Below are 16911 nucleotides of genomic sequence, written 5' to 3'. Positions count from 1 at the left end.
GCCTCCTAACTAGAGGGGGAAATAAAGGAGGCATCAGGACCAAACAGGTGTAAGACTACGAAGTAATAGGATAGGTACAGAGGGGACCACATATCCTAGCAGCCCTAGGGGTGAGGGAAGAGGATATGGGAGGTAGGACAAAAAGGGAGGAGTAGGGAAGACAAACCGGTGATGGGAATCCCCTTTGATCTTATGTAAATATGTAACTAAGATATTATTGTCAACAATATGTAAGCCACTATGATCAAAATAAAAATTATGTTAAAAAATTATATAATTTACTTATTTATATTAAATGTGAAAATTTCATATATTTAACCAGGGCGATCTAGACATGTACAATAAACTAAAGTATTTCCTTTGGGTTATATTTCCGCTACAGTGTTTTATATAACTTTTTATTTCTTTCCTCCCATCTCTACATCTTCTTTATTTGTTCCAAAAATCTTTCTTCTCTCTTACAATTCTCCTTGTACATGCTATATTGTATTTGTGTAAGTTAGCAAACATGTAGTTCATACCTTGTCTCTTACTAAACTCTGCTCATAACACATATGCAACAACTGGATACACATTCTAGAACTTTTTTTTTCCTGTTGGGCACTCACAAGCAGTGCTTAGGAGGCCCAAGAACTACATCTGTACTTCTCAGCCAACCAGGAGATCAAAGACAATAGAAACTTAGAACTGGTTTCAGTGGAAAGCTTACTGGGGAGGGAGGTTTCTCTGTGATAGTGGTAGAGGAAGTGGGCACTCTGGTGGAGGGTGTGGTGCTAGAATGTTATATGCATGAAACCCTATATTAACAGTTTTCTAAACTAAAGTGCCTAAAAACATTAAGTAGTAAGAAGATAGATATGTAGTTAGCAGGCAAAGAAAGAGTTAGAAGTAACACGATTTCTCAAAATTATATGTACTTATATAAAATTATATGATAATGATAGGTTTTTTTTTTGGTTTTTGGACCACACCCAGTGACACTTAAGGGTTACTCCTGGCTATGCACTCAGAATTGCCCCTGGCTTGGGGGATCATATGGAAAGCCAGAGGATCGCACTGCAGTTCTTGCTAGATTAGCACCCACAAGACAGATGCCTTACTGCTTGTGCCATCGCTCTGGCCCCGATAATGATAGATTAATCAGTGACTTGCTCATTCCTAGTTTGTCTTTTTCGGTACATCATTCACAAAATGTTTATTGAGTCTAATAGGTATTTAATAGCTTTCTTCTAATATAAATATTTCTATCATGTTGCATTGCATAATATAAATACATGTTTAAATGTATATATATGTGTATACACACTTTATGCTTTTTAATTATTTTCATACTGACCCTTTCTCCTTATATAATACAGAATAAGTTTGTTTGTTTGTTTGTTTGTTTTTGGTTTTTGGGTCTCACCCGGCTGTGCTCAGGGGTTACTCCTGGCTCCATGCTCAGAAATTGCTCCTGGCAAGCACAGGGGACCATATGGGACGCCGGGATTCGAACCGATGACCTTCTGCATGAAAGGCAAATGCCTTAGCTCCATGCTATCTCTCCGGCCCCCAGAATAAGTTATTTTAAGCCTCTAGTCACATTTTCTTCTATCAATAACTAACTTTATGCCTGTTTCCTCCCATTTTGGTAAGTAATGGGTTAGTGCCATTCCCAGTTATTCTTTGGAGCCCTGTGTTTAAGGAAACTCCTGGTGGTTTAGGGGGAAATTATGTGGTGCTGGGTATTAAATTAGGGCTGAATCAATCCAGGCACATACATTAACCACTATACTATCTCTCTAGTCTCATTGTATGTTTACAGTACAACTTAAAGATAACTTATTTTAATGATGTTAATTCTTCAACATTGAACTCACAGCCAGAAAGGAACTTGTGTAACCTATGTATCTTTTCTCCATTTTGCACATCTCCACCTTCTTGTACTTAGAAATGCTAGACAGCATTTCAGCACTACACTTGGAAGTCATTTATTTTTTATAATTTTATAATTTTTATTGAAGGAACATGTAAACAAATAATCCTACCCCCCAGTGACCATAGTGTTGGCTGTTAGTCATCATTCCTTTGTACATCTTAATCCCTATGTTTAAATCCCTAAACAGTATATAGTTCAATGTTTAAAAATATGGCTGATTACAGGCCAGGGGCTAAGGTGCTTGCCTGGCATGCAACTTACACCATGTTGTAATCCCAACATCACATATGGTTTCTTGAGTACCCCCAGGAGTTATCTCTGAGCACAGAGCTAGAAATGTCTTGTGTAGCACTGAATGTGTCCTCCAAATAAAACTGGATACAAAACACCAACTTAGCTGCATGAAAAGGGCAACAGAATTGCAGTTGTATATAGACTTGAATGTAGGGCTGAATCTCTTGTTCACCTTCTGCCATTAGATAGGAACTTCTGGAATATTGATTGGCAAGGACCCAAGTAACTTCCAGAACATAGGACTCATCAAAGACAGAACTTAGGCCTGTTGTGTGGAACTAGATACTGAATGCCCATCGGGACTTCATTCTGGAGGTGCATGTTACTCTGCACTGTCCTGTCCAGGATCACTGTCCTGGAAGTATTCTTCCAGTTCTCAAGAATAGGCCAAAGTGAAGCAGTGCTGTGTAGTAAATGGCAGTTCTCTGCTTTTCTAGTAGAGAAGAGAAAGAATCTTATAAGCCATGGTCAGCAAAAAGCTAAATCTCTGTAGTCAGCTCTCTTGGTTTTACTGTTGTTAGGTTAAAAATAGAATCGGCAGGGACTGGAGCAGTGGCACAAGTGGTACGGCATTTGTCTTGCACACACTAACCTAGGAAGGTCCATGGTTCAATCCCCCGGCATCCCATATGGTCCTCCAAGCCAGGAGTAATTTCTGAATGCATAGCCAGGAGTAACCACTTCACATCATTGGGTGTGGCCCCAAAAGCTATATATATAGCTTTTTCAGCAGCAGTGGAACCTTTGATAATTTCACTCTGAACTGATAAACTTCTTTCTTGATGCATGCAAGGTCTTCCTTTGTACCCATACAGTTACTTCTGTGGCTTCTCTGTTACATCTATTTTATGTGTTTAAAATTCTGATTGTTTATTAATTATATTTAGTAGTTTTCTTAATACTGTAACAACTTTCTGAGGATATTAATGATATTGAAGATTTCTTTTTTGAGGAAAGGATTCTCCCATGTTTTTTTTTGTTTTATTTTGTTTTGGGGCCACACCCATTTGATGCTCAGGGGTTACTCCTGGCTAAGCGCTCAGAAATTGCCCCTGGCTTGTGGGGACCATATGGGATGTCGGGGGATCGAACCGCAGTCCTTCCTTGGCTAGCGCTTGCAAGGCAGACACCATACCTCTGGCGCCACCTCGCCAGCCCCTCTCCCATGTTTTGTTCATGTAACCCAGGGGTCATTCTGGTTGCTCTTAAAGGACCATGTAAGTTGGGAATTGAACCGACGATCTTCACATGACCAGCCTGCACTCCATCCTTTGGGATATCTCTCTAGCCCTTGAAGATATCTTCACTTGTCAGTTCCTCTATATTGGTACGCATATTTGTTTTCATCTCTCTCTTCCAAATTAGAGACTTCTCCATATGTCTTGGGAGCTTTATTGTCTATTTCTAGAGCAGATTCCTCAGTCAGAGGCAGCTTTGGTTCTATCCAGTGATTCAATAATGTCTAAGTTCATTTTTGATTGAAAAACTGAGTGAAGGGCTACTACTGGCAGATTCAGTGGATAGTCTGAAAACTGACTGAAATCGATAAACTAATTCTAAACAACTAGTTCAAGAGGAACTTACTAAAGAGGATGATTTGGTTGAGTACTTTAAATAACTATGTGTCATTATATTTTGAGCTTTCCTTCTGGGATGGCCAAATATTGCTCCCACCCAAATTTCTTTTTTACCTTGTTGCGACATTTATAGTGAATACTAATTTAGAAAATATTTGGCTAATACCATTGTGCCTGTTGAAGGAGAAAGGAACGGAAGCTATAAGTTCGTTACCATGTAATTCTACTATGTTCTCAACAGCTTTGTGTACCCAATTAGTTCTAAAAGCCTATAAGACATACTCTTAGGAGAAAGAATCTCTTTTTGGATGAAGGCAGGGTAGTTACCCAGTGGCAGGAAGAAGTGAAAGACATGGTCTAAAACTGCTTCTCTCTATATATTTTATTCAAACCTTCTTTCTTGCAGTGCTATCTTTACTTCCTCTTTAGTCCCAGTTTGTGAGCTTGTTGAGGATTTTGTCCTATAAATGGGATTGGTTCTGGGTTTCCTCCATTTTTCTCTTTGCAATTCAAATTTGCCAAGAGTCCTAAGTCAATTATCACTACTCCATCCGTTTTTCAGTTTCTCAAATGTGATCATTTATGTTGTCTCCTTTCTTGATCTCCCAGGCTTCTAAAATATTTTTAAATCCTGCATATTCTTAGTGATAATTGAAGAAAATAATTAAACTTATTGTGCTGAATTAGTCCCATGATCCTTGAAACTAACATACCATATCCTAGCATAATTTTGCTGAGTCCTATTCTCATTTCTGATATATATATATATCTCAGAACTTTTTATTTCCTAGCCTTAACCTTTCTTAACACAAGTGAAAACTAGAGGAGATTGTTCTGTCTCCTTAGAGATACAGATAGATTCTTTTCAAAATCTTAGATAGGTTATGGCAGTAATCACTTGTAAAATATTATAGTTTAATTGACCTTTTGCCTGAAAAACAATTCTGCAAGCTGACACCTGCCTCAAGTAGAATATTCTGCCACAAGTAAATCAATATTCAATATTCTTAGAGTTAAATAATTAACATGCATATCATCACATCTGAAATGCCATCAATTACCTTACTCTATGTTGACTAATATCCTGTCTAGAAGTAGTGAAAATTTGAAAATGACAGTAGTTTCTAATGATTGCTATCAATATTTCTCCCTATATTAATATTCAAAAATTGACTACATAACAGTTAAAGATCTAAGGATGAAATTTCAAGAATCAAAGAAAGGCCTAGACCAGACTAAAACCTTGACCTCCTGAATTTTTGCTCTACCTTATGCTGGCATTCAAATAATAAGATATTTTATACCCCTATATTTCACACACCCATATTTTTCTTGAGGAGCTCAGGGTATACTCCTAGCTTTGCACTCAAGGATCACCCCTAGAGGGTATCAGGGGACCAACGTGAGTGCTGGGGGGAATTGAACCAGGTTGACCTTGTGTAAGATTGTCTTATCTCTCTGCTCTCCATACCCTCAGATTTTCTCATAATCTGCCCCTCTTTGACCTATTGACCAAACAAATGCAGTTGAGTTTAACTAAAATGATAGAAACTATATGTTTACTAATTTACATTTAATCAGTTTTCAGTGTCTAGTCAGATTAAATTATAAAAACTATATTTCAGTGTTATTTTAGTATAATGTCTTCTTAGCGTACTAAACTTGGATGACTTTTCCTAACTCTTAATGGCAATAAAGAATAGAAATCATTGAAATACTTTGATTTGTGTCCTGACTTTAGGTCATCACTAGTTCATAACTAGTTATGAACAAAATTTATAATTTTGTTATTATAATATAACTTATAACTTATATATATATTATAACTTACAGCAAAATTTATAATTTTGTTAAATTATAAATTAAAAAAGATTAGGGGCTTAATTTGATTTTTTTATTCAAAGATTTAAGAACTGGAAATTTTGATACCAGCATTCTCTTCTTCCTAGATTTCTTAACTTTACTATTCCTAGTAGAGTGAAGAAATAAACTGGCTTTGTCCTTATCTGAGAGGGAGGGAGGGAGGGAGGAAGGGAGGGAGGAGAGAGGGAGGAAGGGAGGGAGGAGAGAGGGAGGGAGGAAGAGAGACTTGATTAACCATGAATAAGCCCACATAAAGATTTTGAAAATTTTCAATAAAAAGATGTAGTGAAAAAGATGTAGCTAACTACAGAAATAACTATGTTTCCCCAAGAGCTGCTTATGGGCAAAACCCAGATATGCTAAACATTTTCTAAAATTACTTGCTATTTTTAGGATAAATTACCACAAATAAGACATCCTGATTGAGAGTAAAACTGATGAAAGTCTTTGAACAACTTTTGAGTGATTATTAAAACGATGCTTGTATGGAATTCTGAAAGAATTCTGACTTAATAGCATTCTTTTCTTCCAGTTTAATTTTGTTAGGTTGCTTGAAGAGAGAACTGATGCTAAGGAGAAATTGATGTCCTAATAATTGCATGGCAAAATCAAGTAACTCATTATGATTTTAAACCATGTTTTAAATCTGTATTATTTATATTCTTTTCCTTGTCTTCTGATTAAAAGAAGACAAACGTACTTTAAGGCAAACAGTGTTACAAGTGTATTAGTACAGATGAATGTTTCTTAACCTTTTCCCAATTGACCCTTCCAACTTTGTTTCCTTTCTGTACCCACTTTCCTACTGATTTTTCCCTAGTCTCACCTTACAATATTATCCCTAGATGAGAAACATGGGTATTGTTAGAGCTTATCTCTATCTGCTAATTAATCTCATATATTCAGATATACTATTTTTATTTATAAAATCAATTAAGGTTTTTTATATTTTTTGAGAGAAAAGTATTTATTTCATACTTTATGTGCATACTTATGTATGATTGATATCAAGTTCAAGTTATAGTAGCCTTCAAATGATCTACTATACTAATTACTAATTAGTTAATAATCTGTTGTATTACATTCCAGATTGATTCAAACATAAGTCTGTCTTTAGGGATTATTTTAGGTCAGATTATTATTTGATGTTTGATAACTGTTGTTCACAAGGAACTGTGGTGTGTGTATTTAATGTCTGATCATAAACATTTATCATTATATTAGTTCATTTACTTTATGGTCAGCATTGAGATCCATCAATTTATTTTTATTTATTTTTACTCTATTTTTATTAAGATAAATTATACAATGTCACACATATTTAAGTTTAAGGGGTATTATATGTTGCATATCCATTACAAAAGTGCCAGAAACCCAACCACCACAGTATGATGGTCACTTTTTTTTCATGATCAAATAGGTTTTATCCTGGGGATGCAAGAATGGTTCAATATATGCAAATCATTCAACATCATACATCAGTAAAAGGAAAGATAAAATCATATGATCATATCAATTGATGCAGCGAAAGCATTTGACAACATCCAACATCCATTCATGATTAAAACTCTCGGAAAAATATGCATGGAAGAAATTTTCCTCAAGATAATAACAGTTACCTATGAAAAGCCCATAGTTAATATTATTCTTTTTATTATAATTTTTATTATGACCAATGTGAATTTCAAGTCTTTTACATTATATTTAAAGTACATAGTGACAATGTCAGGGCCATTTCCACCACCATGTTGTCTTCCTTCCACCTCTGTTCCCAGGATGCATCCAATACCATCCCTCTTTGTCCCCTGGACTGTTAATGTAACAGGTCCCCTTTGTGTGTAGCTTGTTGTAGATTAGGGGGTTTTGATTCTGCTGTAGTTGACTTTAGGTTTGGTGTTTAGGTCTGATCATTTTTTATTTTCACTCAAATTTTAAGTGACTGTTTGCACCTGGTATCATCCACTTTCCCCTTCTCAATTTATGAGGCAGAACAAGATGATTCAAGTTCTGTAGTTCTATTGGTAAACAAACAAACAAAAAAAACAATGGCAAAAACCACAACATCAACAAGAAAAAAAACAACAAAACAACAATAATAAGAAAGAAAAAAAGAAAAGGAAAGAAAAAATCAGAGGGAGGGCTAGGAGAAAAAGTCTAGCTTCGGATGAAGGCTTACGTCAAAACCAGGGCATAGAGAATGTATAGCCTATCATTCTTACCCCCCAAAGTACCAGCAACATAACACCATTTCCTTTTGCATAGGCATATTAAAGAAGGAGAAATCTTATGTATAGTAACAAGCTCTTATCTACTAGAGATAAAAACCCATAAATTTTATAATACAGGGTCAGCTCCCACCCTGAACACTTGTCATGGGTAATTGACTTACACTCCTTGTGATTGGACAGTGAGTGTCCAACCCCAAACTCCAGATCCCAACAGACACAGTTCCATGTAACAACACCAGGAATCAAACTCCCCCCGGAGAGCTCTTAATACCACGCTGGCACCAACTTGTGCCAGGTTAATACGACGTCTTGGACATTTTTAACCACCTTTCTCATCATTGGTCACCTCAATTGTACAGTTAGAGTTTAAGGGTTTGTTTTCATTGGATATTGTGTCCTCTTTTGCTTTGTTTCTTCATATTCCACATATAAGTGAAACTATCTTGTATTTGTCTTTCCCTTTCTGACCTATTTTTCTTACCATGATACCCTCCAGTTCCATCATGGCTCACAGAAAAATATTTCAGTTTAAAGTCGAAAAGTATTTCACTATATATACATACATTATTTTCATTATCCACTACTTTTTAAATATTTTATTTTATTAAAATCATTGCAATTTACAAAGTCCTTTATAGTTGGATTTCAGACATGCAGTGAATCAGGGCATTCCCACCATCAGTGATGACCTCACTCAACCAATGTTTCCAGAATGCTTTCTATATGGCCAGCCTTCGCACCTAGCCTATCAGTATAACAGGCCCATTTTAAGTTTAGATTATTATAATTTGCCTCTCTTGATTCTATTATTGTTGACTTTGGCTTCAAAATTTAGTTTTGTTCTTTTTATTCCCACCAATTCATCTGAGACTACTTGGCCCCTGACTTCCATCCTTTCTTTTTATCTCTCTTCTTAATTTTATAGAAAATGCAGAAATATGAATTAAAATAAAGAAATTTGTTTCCCAAGCTTCTATGAAAAAAGCAGGAGCCTCTATATAAAAGATTTAAAAAGGTGGCAGCGCTTTGTATAGTTGAAACAAAAGTTGGGGAAAATAGGAAGGAAGAATATTTGGCGTAAGAACAGAGTGTCCATGAAGCATCCTGCCAAAAGACTAACAACAGGCTCCAGGCATACTAAGTTGTCTAACCCCAAAGTCTTTCTTAATGGTCCCAGGAAAAGATCTCAATCACAGTTGCTGCAGTCAGGCTTCTGTAATTAGAGATCTTGGTTTTTGCACATTCTATGTCGCAGCCAGTGTGTCACAAAGCATCTTGTGGTTTCATCTCATCATTAGGTGATGAGGCAGGGAAACCTGCCCTGAAATGGAATCAAGTTGTGGTTGTTTCCAAGTTGTCAGGATATACTAAGAACCCACCCTGCAGCAAGTCAGTGCCACAGCAGCAATAGGGCCTTCCCCATTAGAAGTTTGATTCCTGGTGCTAGTGCAGAACACTGTGCTGGTTCCAAAGATGAGATCCAAGCTTTGGGGATGAAATAGACGATGTCTGATAGACTGAAGCCTAAAATACCATAGATACTCAAGTATAAGCTGACCCTAGTATAAGCTGACCCCCCTTATTTTACTGGAAAAACTGGAAAAACTTAGTAACTCGAGTATAAGCTGAGGTGGAAAATGCAGCAGCCACTGGTAAATTTCAAAAATAAAAAATATACCCAAAACAATTATAATTGAATCAGTAGGTTAAATGTTTTTCAATATTTATTGCTAAAGAAAAACTATAAGGTAGCAATAATAACTTTAAAACTTTAAAGTACAGAAAACCATAGCTTAACAGGTAATCAAGCTAAATCACAAAGATTAAAATCCTTCAAAACTGGATTCCTCCTTCTCCTCATCTGTATGTCCAAACAGAGCTTTAGCTGTATCTGATATGAGTGATGTGACATCACTGAGTTTGCAGATATTATCATCACTGCTGTCGGTCTCATACAAAGTGCAGAATATTGTGGGTTAAATAGTTCAGTGGCATACAGTTCAGTTCAGCCACCTACCTCTTCAGCTCAGCTGTGACTTGTAGACTAAGCTGAAGTACCGCCCCCTCTCGCAGATGGCTGAAGACTACAGTAGACTATGTCTACTTTATGACCTGAGTATAAGCACTAAATTTTTGCCAGAAAAACTCCGCTTATACTCGAGTATATATGGTAAGTTACTACGACAAATTTTCAGGGTAAAAGGCCTCCCTGCAAAATAAAATATATGAGTTCCTATCCCTCTTAGATAAGAATCCCTGTATCAGTATGCCTATACGAAAAGGAATAATGCCACATGATACTACTGGTGCATATGGGATTTAAAAACAAGCTAAAAAAATTCCTATAACCTGGTTCTAACATGAACTTAGAACCCAAGAAAACTTACGTTCTCGAATTGCCTAGTAAACAAATAAAAATGGGGGGGGGCAGGGGGAAACTACATCAACATAAGAAATACACAATAAGAATTACACCTATTAAGGAACTACATCTAAAGGAATACGATGGAAATATACATATTCCCTTTAAGTCTTTTTAAATAGTCAGGGTAGGGTGGGTATAAAATCCAGAGCACAGCTATAGCCTGTGATGTGGTCTTGTGGAGTCTGAAGAATGGCTCACAGCAATCACGGATCACGGAATGTCCTTAATTCCATGCTCTCTCAAAAATCCTATCTGGTAGTAAGCAACAGTCCACAGTAAAGACAGATGTGAGAAAGGGTCTACTGATAGCAAATCGGCAGCTTCTACCTGGGCCTGTATCCAATAGGTTTTCTTTGGGCTGTTAGTTTTTTTTTCCAGATCTTGGCTATTATAAATGCACTGCTGTTCATGTAGGCATGCACATGCCTTTATAAATTAGTATAAATTTTGATATTCTTTGGATATATACCTAGGAGCAGACTTGTTGGATCCTTTGGTAAATCTTTACAAATTTTTTTTCAGATATTTTCACTTTTTTCCATAGAAACTAGACCAGTTTACCTTTCTGCCAATAGTGATGAATGAGTGTTCCTTTTTACCACACCAGCAACTGTTTTGGCTCTATTGATACAGGCCATTGTCATAGGTGTGAGGTGTTCTCTTATTGCCATTTTCATTTGTGTTCCCCTTGTAGTTGGTGATGATTTTTTCATATTCTGGTTTGCTCTTTATGTATATTTTTCTCGGAAATGTCTATTCAACTCTTCTCCCCATATTCTAATGTTTGGTTCTTGGATTTTTAACATGCTATATAGATCGTGGATAGTAATCCTTTACAGATGTATAGTGTATGAATATTTCTCCCATTCAGTAGGATGTAATTTCATTTTAATAATGTTCTCCTTTGATATATAAAAGCTTTATAGTTAAATATAATCCCATTTATCTAATTTTACTTTTCTTTCCCCTACTGATGGTTTAGAATTGTTGAAGTTACCTCTGAAGCCACTATGGAGTGTTTTGTTCATATTTTATTTGATGTACTTTATGGAGTTGGTTCTAATATTGAACTCTTTAATCCATTTTGAGTTAACTTTTGTACAGGGGTAGGGCATTATGATGTCATTTTATTCTGTTACATATGGTATCTAATTTTCACAGGCTCATTTGTAGAAGAGAGTTTTCCTGTTTTAGTCTCTTGGCATCTTTGTCATAAATTAACTATCAGACTTCTAGGAGAGGCCAATAATTTATACTAGGACTGAGTAATGAAATGAGTTGTCCTGTGTTACTGCTGGTAGAAAGTATTTCCTTTCCTTTGGCACTTAAAATGATTCTAATTTAGAGGTAGCTTGAAGAATTTAATTGTGATGTCAGTTGAGATCAAAGAAATTGTTTGGGACACAGCTAGGATACTCCAAGGTTACTCCTGGCTCTGTACTCAGGAATTACTCCTTGCAGGGGACCACATAGAAGGTAGAAAATCATGCATAGGATAACATAAACAAGGCGATTTTTCTACCTACCGTGCTATTGCTCCAACCCAAAAATTTGTTGAAGGCTAAAACTTCTGTTTATGGAACATCTGTCTTTTATTCAGATTTTTTTGAAAAATAGATATGTTTTATATTATTTATGACTTTTTAATAGAATACTTTACATTTTTAGCTATATATATATTTGCAGCATATGCCTTGTTTACCTGGTCATTTAGCACAGGAAATACTGAATTTTTATTGGGAAAAATATGCAAGTGGAACTGGAGCAATAGCTGAAAAGGCTGAGTATGTGTGGAAAGCCCTCACCTCTATCCCTAACATCAATACATGGTTGCTTGCATGCCACTGGGTGACACAAACCTTGGAGGAGCTTCTGAGCACTATTAGATAATAAATGAGAAAATAGTATTTTCAGTAATGCTGATGGCAAATAATCCTAGCTAGCAAGTGAGGCACAGGAAGAAGTAGACAGGTTTGAGAGAGATTTGAAATAAACTCTGTAGGACTTATATGATAAATGATATGATTGAAGTTTCTTGTTCAAAAACTAAAATCTTAACAATATAAAAAAAACAAAAACAAAACAAAAAAAAACAACAATATAGTGTTTTTATTTAGATAGCCAGGAGTAACCCCTGAGCACCGCCGGGTGTGGCCCAAAAACCAAAACAAACAAACAAACAAAAACAGTATAGTGTTTTTATTTAAACTCTGTATAAACTGGGACCAGAGCGATAGCATAGTAGTAGGGCATTCGCCTTGCATGATGAACGATGCAGATCCAGGACATACCTTGTTTCGATCCCTGGCGTCCCATACGGTCCCCCTAGCCAGGAGCGATTTCTAAGCACATAGCCAGGAGTAACCCCTGAGCATCACCAGGTGTGACCCAAAAAGCAAAAAAAAAAATGTGTAAACTATTATGATTATTTGCGTTGTATATAAGGATGCTACTGATAATTTAAAAAAAGTAATTTCAAAGGCCAGAGAGCTTGCCTTGCATGCACCCAACCAGCTTCAATCCCCTGGTACCACATATGCTTTCCTAAGATACTCCAGGAGTGAGCACTGAGTGCAGAGTCAGGAATAAGGCCTGCACATAGTAGAGGGTAGCCCCAAAACATACAAAATGATTTCAGATTACATGTTTTCTTTTTCTCTGATTAAATGCCTAAATTGAGAGTTATCTCTAAATTATAAAAATATATAAAAGTGATAAGGCTTTAGTTTTATTTTCAGAATTATAGCTATAGCACACATGAAATATCAACAGCATGTTAAAAGAAATAAGAAACTTAAGATAATCAATGAATTAAGTTGAATTTATTTTTTTGTAGGGGTCCCTTCAGTGTTGTACGACGATGTATCAACAGAGAAACTGGCCAGCAATTTGCTGTAAAAATTGTTGATGTAGCCAAGTTCACATCAAGTCCAGGGTTAAGTACAGAAGGTAAGAGATGGATTTCAAGTAAGTTATTTGATGTCTGGCTTTATTTCATCTCGATTTCCATTTACCAACCTAACCTTCATCTGGGGGTGGGGGAAATAAAATGTATGATATAGTGGGAAGTGGGAGGAGACAGTTTCAGTCACAATTTAATCTGCCACAGTTCTAGACTGTAGTATTTGAAAAGTAGGTCAGTTCAGAGAGTAATAAAGACATCTAGCTCTATGCCAATTTTTTGCCAAGCATACAGTGGAATCTGGACATACTCCTAAGGATTTAATTTTGAATTCTGTGGTATATTATGTGGGTTGGAAAGAGAGATATAATCACAAAGATGTGATAACAGCTTCATAAGTAATTAAAATGAATTTCCAGTTCTTTAATTTAGAACTTTAAAATTACGAGCAATTAGAAATGAAAGACCATCTTTGATATACTATACATTTCATATATATGTAGAAATTTGAAAAATAATACTATTAAGTTTTAGAGAACTTAAATTTTGTTTCAATAAATGGATAATCATATATGTTCAAATAAAGAATATATACTCATTTAAATTTATTTTCATTATTTATTCATAGTTTTCTGAAACCACAATTCGCGTATACTCATATTTCAACTGGTACAAATGATTCATTTTTTTTTCTTTGCCTTCAAACTTTCAAATTTTTTATAGTCTGGAAAATATTTATTTTTTAGTTCTTTCCTTTTTATTACCAAGAGGAATGTAGTTGATATTTTAAATCGAAAATGCTAACCCAGAGTAGTTTCTTTGTAATTGGTCCTCTTACCTTAATTTGGAAAGTGGATGTCTATAGTTATTAACTCTGAATTAGTCTACATTAACAGGTTGTTTTCATGATCATAACTTTTAAATTATTTCATAACCTTTAAATTGTTATTAACTGTATACTAATTATAGAAGATGCTTATAAGTTGCTACTCACAAAGAATCACTGTTCTTTTCTTTGTGTGTGTGGTTTTTGGTTTTTGGATTAAAACCGGCAGTGCTCAGGGGTTACACCTGGCTCTGTGCTTAGAAATTGCTCCTGGCAGGCTCAAGGGACCATATGGGATGCCGGGATTTGAACCACTGACCTTCTGCATGCAAGGCAATCACCTTACCTCCATGCTATCTCTCCGGCTCCAAGAATCACTGTTTTTTAATCATAAAAATTTATATAATATGTAGAAGTTTTATATCTATGGTTTTAGATTTTGAAATATCTACAAGGACTTTGAATGCAAGTTGTTTATAAATTTAGAAAAAAATAAAATTTACTTCTTACTGAATTTTACAACTAAATTATGTCTCTCAAATACTTCCAGCTACATTTAAGTTTAATAAGCTATATTTGACTCACTGTAATTCACTTGTCAAATAATAAAGTTCCTAAAGTACAGGTACAATTATATATAAACCTATTTTACTAAATATATATTATTGGAATATCTTATGTTTTGATGTTTATAAAGCTAATGAAATTACAGTTTTAAATGAACATTTAAACAAATTACTCTTTTATTTGTATTATTTTTATTTAGTTCTTCAGTATATTTAATTCTAAATCTCTCCAGGCTAAAGACAACTTTTGCAGGAAGACTTTCGCTTTCTCATTTGGCTAAGATTATTTATTATGAATTGTTGAAGGAATTCCTGGAGCTGTAAACCTAGACCTAGACCAAGGCTGACCCATTTTAAGGAATCAGATATCAAACTTATTATTTTTAATATTCTTTTCTATTTTATTATTTTTTCTGACTTATATTTTATCCAACACCCCCAATTTATTTTATTTTTATTACATCATTATTTTTTCATAATGTGTTTGTATTTGTGTGAATCATTGAATAAAATAGATTTTATAAAGGGTTACTTGGGAACCTAAAATGATGTTTATTTGTCTAGGTCATTATGATAAAACATAAGATAAAAAGATCACGTACCCTTAAGGGAGCTTACAAGTGAACAGTGTCTAACCATCATTTCTAAAACTGTTTACCAAAAAAGTGTAAAAATTCAAATTAAGTAATTTTAGAATTAATTTTCAAGTTAAATGTATTTATTAATTTGAGACAACCTATACATGTTTTCTTATTTTCAATTCTAATTTTGGGCCGGAGAGATAGCATGGAGGTAGAGCATTTGCCTTTCATGCAGAAGGATGGTGGTTTGAATCCTGGCATCCCATATGGTCCCTTGAGCCTGCCAGGAGCAATTTCTGAGTGTAGAGCCAGAAGTAACTCCTGAGCGCTGCTGGGTGTGACCCAAAAACAAAACAAAAAAAATACAATTCTAATTTTCGCATTAAATGTGAGATACTGTAATTACTTGAATATATTTTCTACTTTTCTCATTACAATAATAAATTTTGATTAATAAAACTTTCTAATCTGTAGAGTCAAGAACCCTTTAGCTTTTAAACAAAATTTAGATCGCCTATACGTGTTTTACTATTTTAAATTCTGATTTTCACACTGAAGATGAGACACTAGAATTATTTTAAGCTTTTCTATTTTTCTCATTAAAATAATAAAATTTGTTCAAAACAACGTTTTTCATTCTTCAGTGTATTCAAGAAAGCCTTAACTTATAAGTAGAATTATGGGTACACATGTTCATTTTTTTATGGAAGAAAGTGTGTGTTTTTTATTAGATTTCAAGAAAAGCATATTTCTCAGTGGTTTGAAATTTTTTTGGTCATATGTTTGAAAAGTGAAGTTGGTGTAAAGGTATATAAGATGACATTTCTATTAAATGGAAGCTATATTACTATTAAGATATTACTTCTGTGTAGGCCAGGAATTTATTTTTTATACTTATACACAATTTTCATTAATAAAATTATTATTTTATATTTTTAATTAATATATATTTTGTTTTTTATTATGTCAAATCACTAGTTAAAATGACATTCTAAGAATACAATTGTATTCATTGAAGAAAAATTAAGAGATGTAAGATGTATAGAGTTAAAAGCTGAATTATAAGGTTTTAAGGATCTTGTAAGCATTCAAATTATGATTTAATCTCAAAGGTTCCAAAATGGCAGTATATATTTTGGAATATTATTATTTTCTACTTTTGGGAGTGGGCACACCCGGCTACTTTTTAGGGTTTTACTCCTGGCTATCATTGCTCATTGCTCAGAAATTGCTCCTGGCAGGCACAGGGGACCATATGGATGCCAGAATTCGAACCACCTTTGGTCTTGGCTTGGTCGTTGCAGGGCAAACGTCCTACCACTGTGCTATCTCTCCAGACCCATCTTCTAGAAAGAATGTAGGCCATATTGTTGTATGCTCTATTTTGGAAAATGTCTCATTCAAAAGTCCCAGTATCAGATACTGAGTGATTTCAGTGAAACTGAAGAATTAAAGCTTTTGAGCAGGATTTGTTTGTTTTTGGAGAGATCTGTGTATGGTGGTGCTTGGAGGCTCTATGCTTAACAGAAGCTATTGAAAAGTTCAGGGGACTGAGCAATGGTAGGAATTGAACCTGAGGTTTCCACATGCAAAATATTTGCTCGCAGCCCATTGAAATATCTTTCTGGCCAATAATTCTTAACTGTCATAAAACAAGAAGAAAAATGGCAAAACAACTGGTAATAATCAGCTTTTTCAGAACATTGAAATTTAATCAAAGGCTCACAGCTA

General features: G+C 34.9%; 1 protein-coding gene across 14 annotated transcripts in view; it reads left to right on the top strand.

Annotated features, from left to right (window-relative positions):
• Positions 1-16911, top strand: part of CASK (calcium/calmodulin dependent serine protein kinase) — a 515778-nt gene that overhangs the window by 157346 nt on the left and 341521 nt on the right. For 8 of the 14 annotated variants that reach the window (XM_049767194.1, XM_049767195.1, XM_049767192.1 and 5 more), the window contains exon 2: positions 13142-13254. In XM_049767194.1, the coding sequence (XP_049623151.1) occupies positions 13142-13254 (113 nt within the window). Of the gene's footprint in view, positions 1-13141; positions 13273-16911 lie in introns of all 14 variants that reach the window. The other 6 variants (XM_049767185.1, XM_049767187.1, XM_049767189.1 and 3 more) reach the window with 1 other exon arrangement.

This window comes from Suncus etruscus, chromosome X (assembly GCF_024139225.1).
Source record: "Suncus etruscus isolate mSunEtr1 chromosome X, mSunEtr1.pri.cur, whole genome shotgun sequence".
Classification (NCBI taxonomy): Eukaryota; Metazoa; Chordata; class Mammalia; order Eulipotyphla; family Soricidae; genus Suncus; species Suncus etruscus.
The sequence above is the reverse complement of the archived record's forward strand: the minus strand, read 5'-3'. Positions and strand labels throughout refer to the sequence as shown.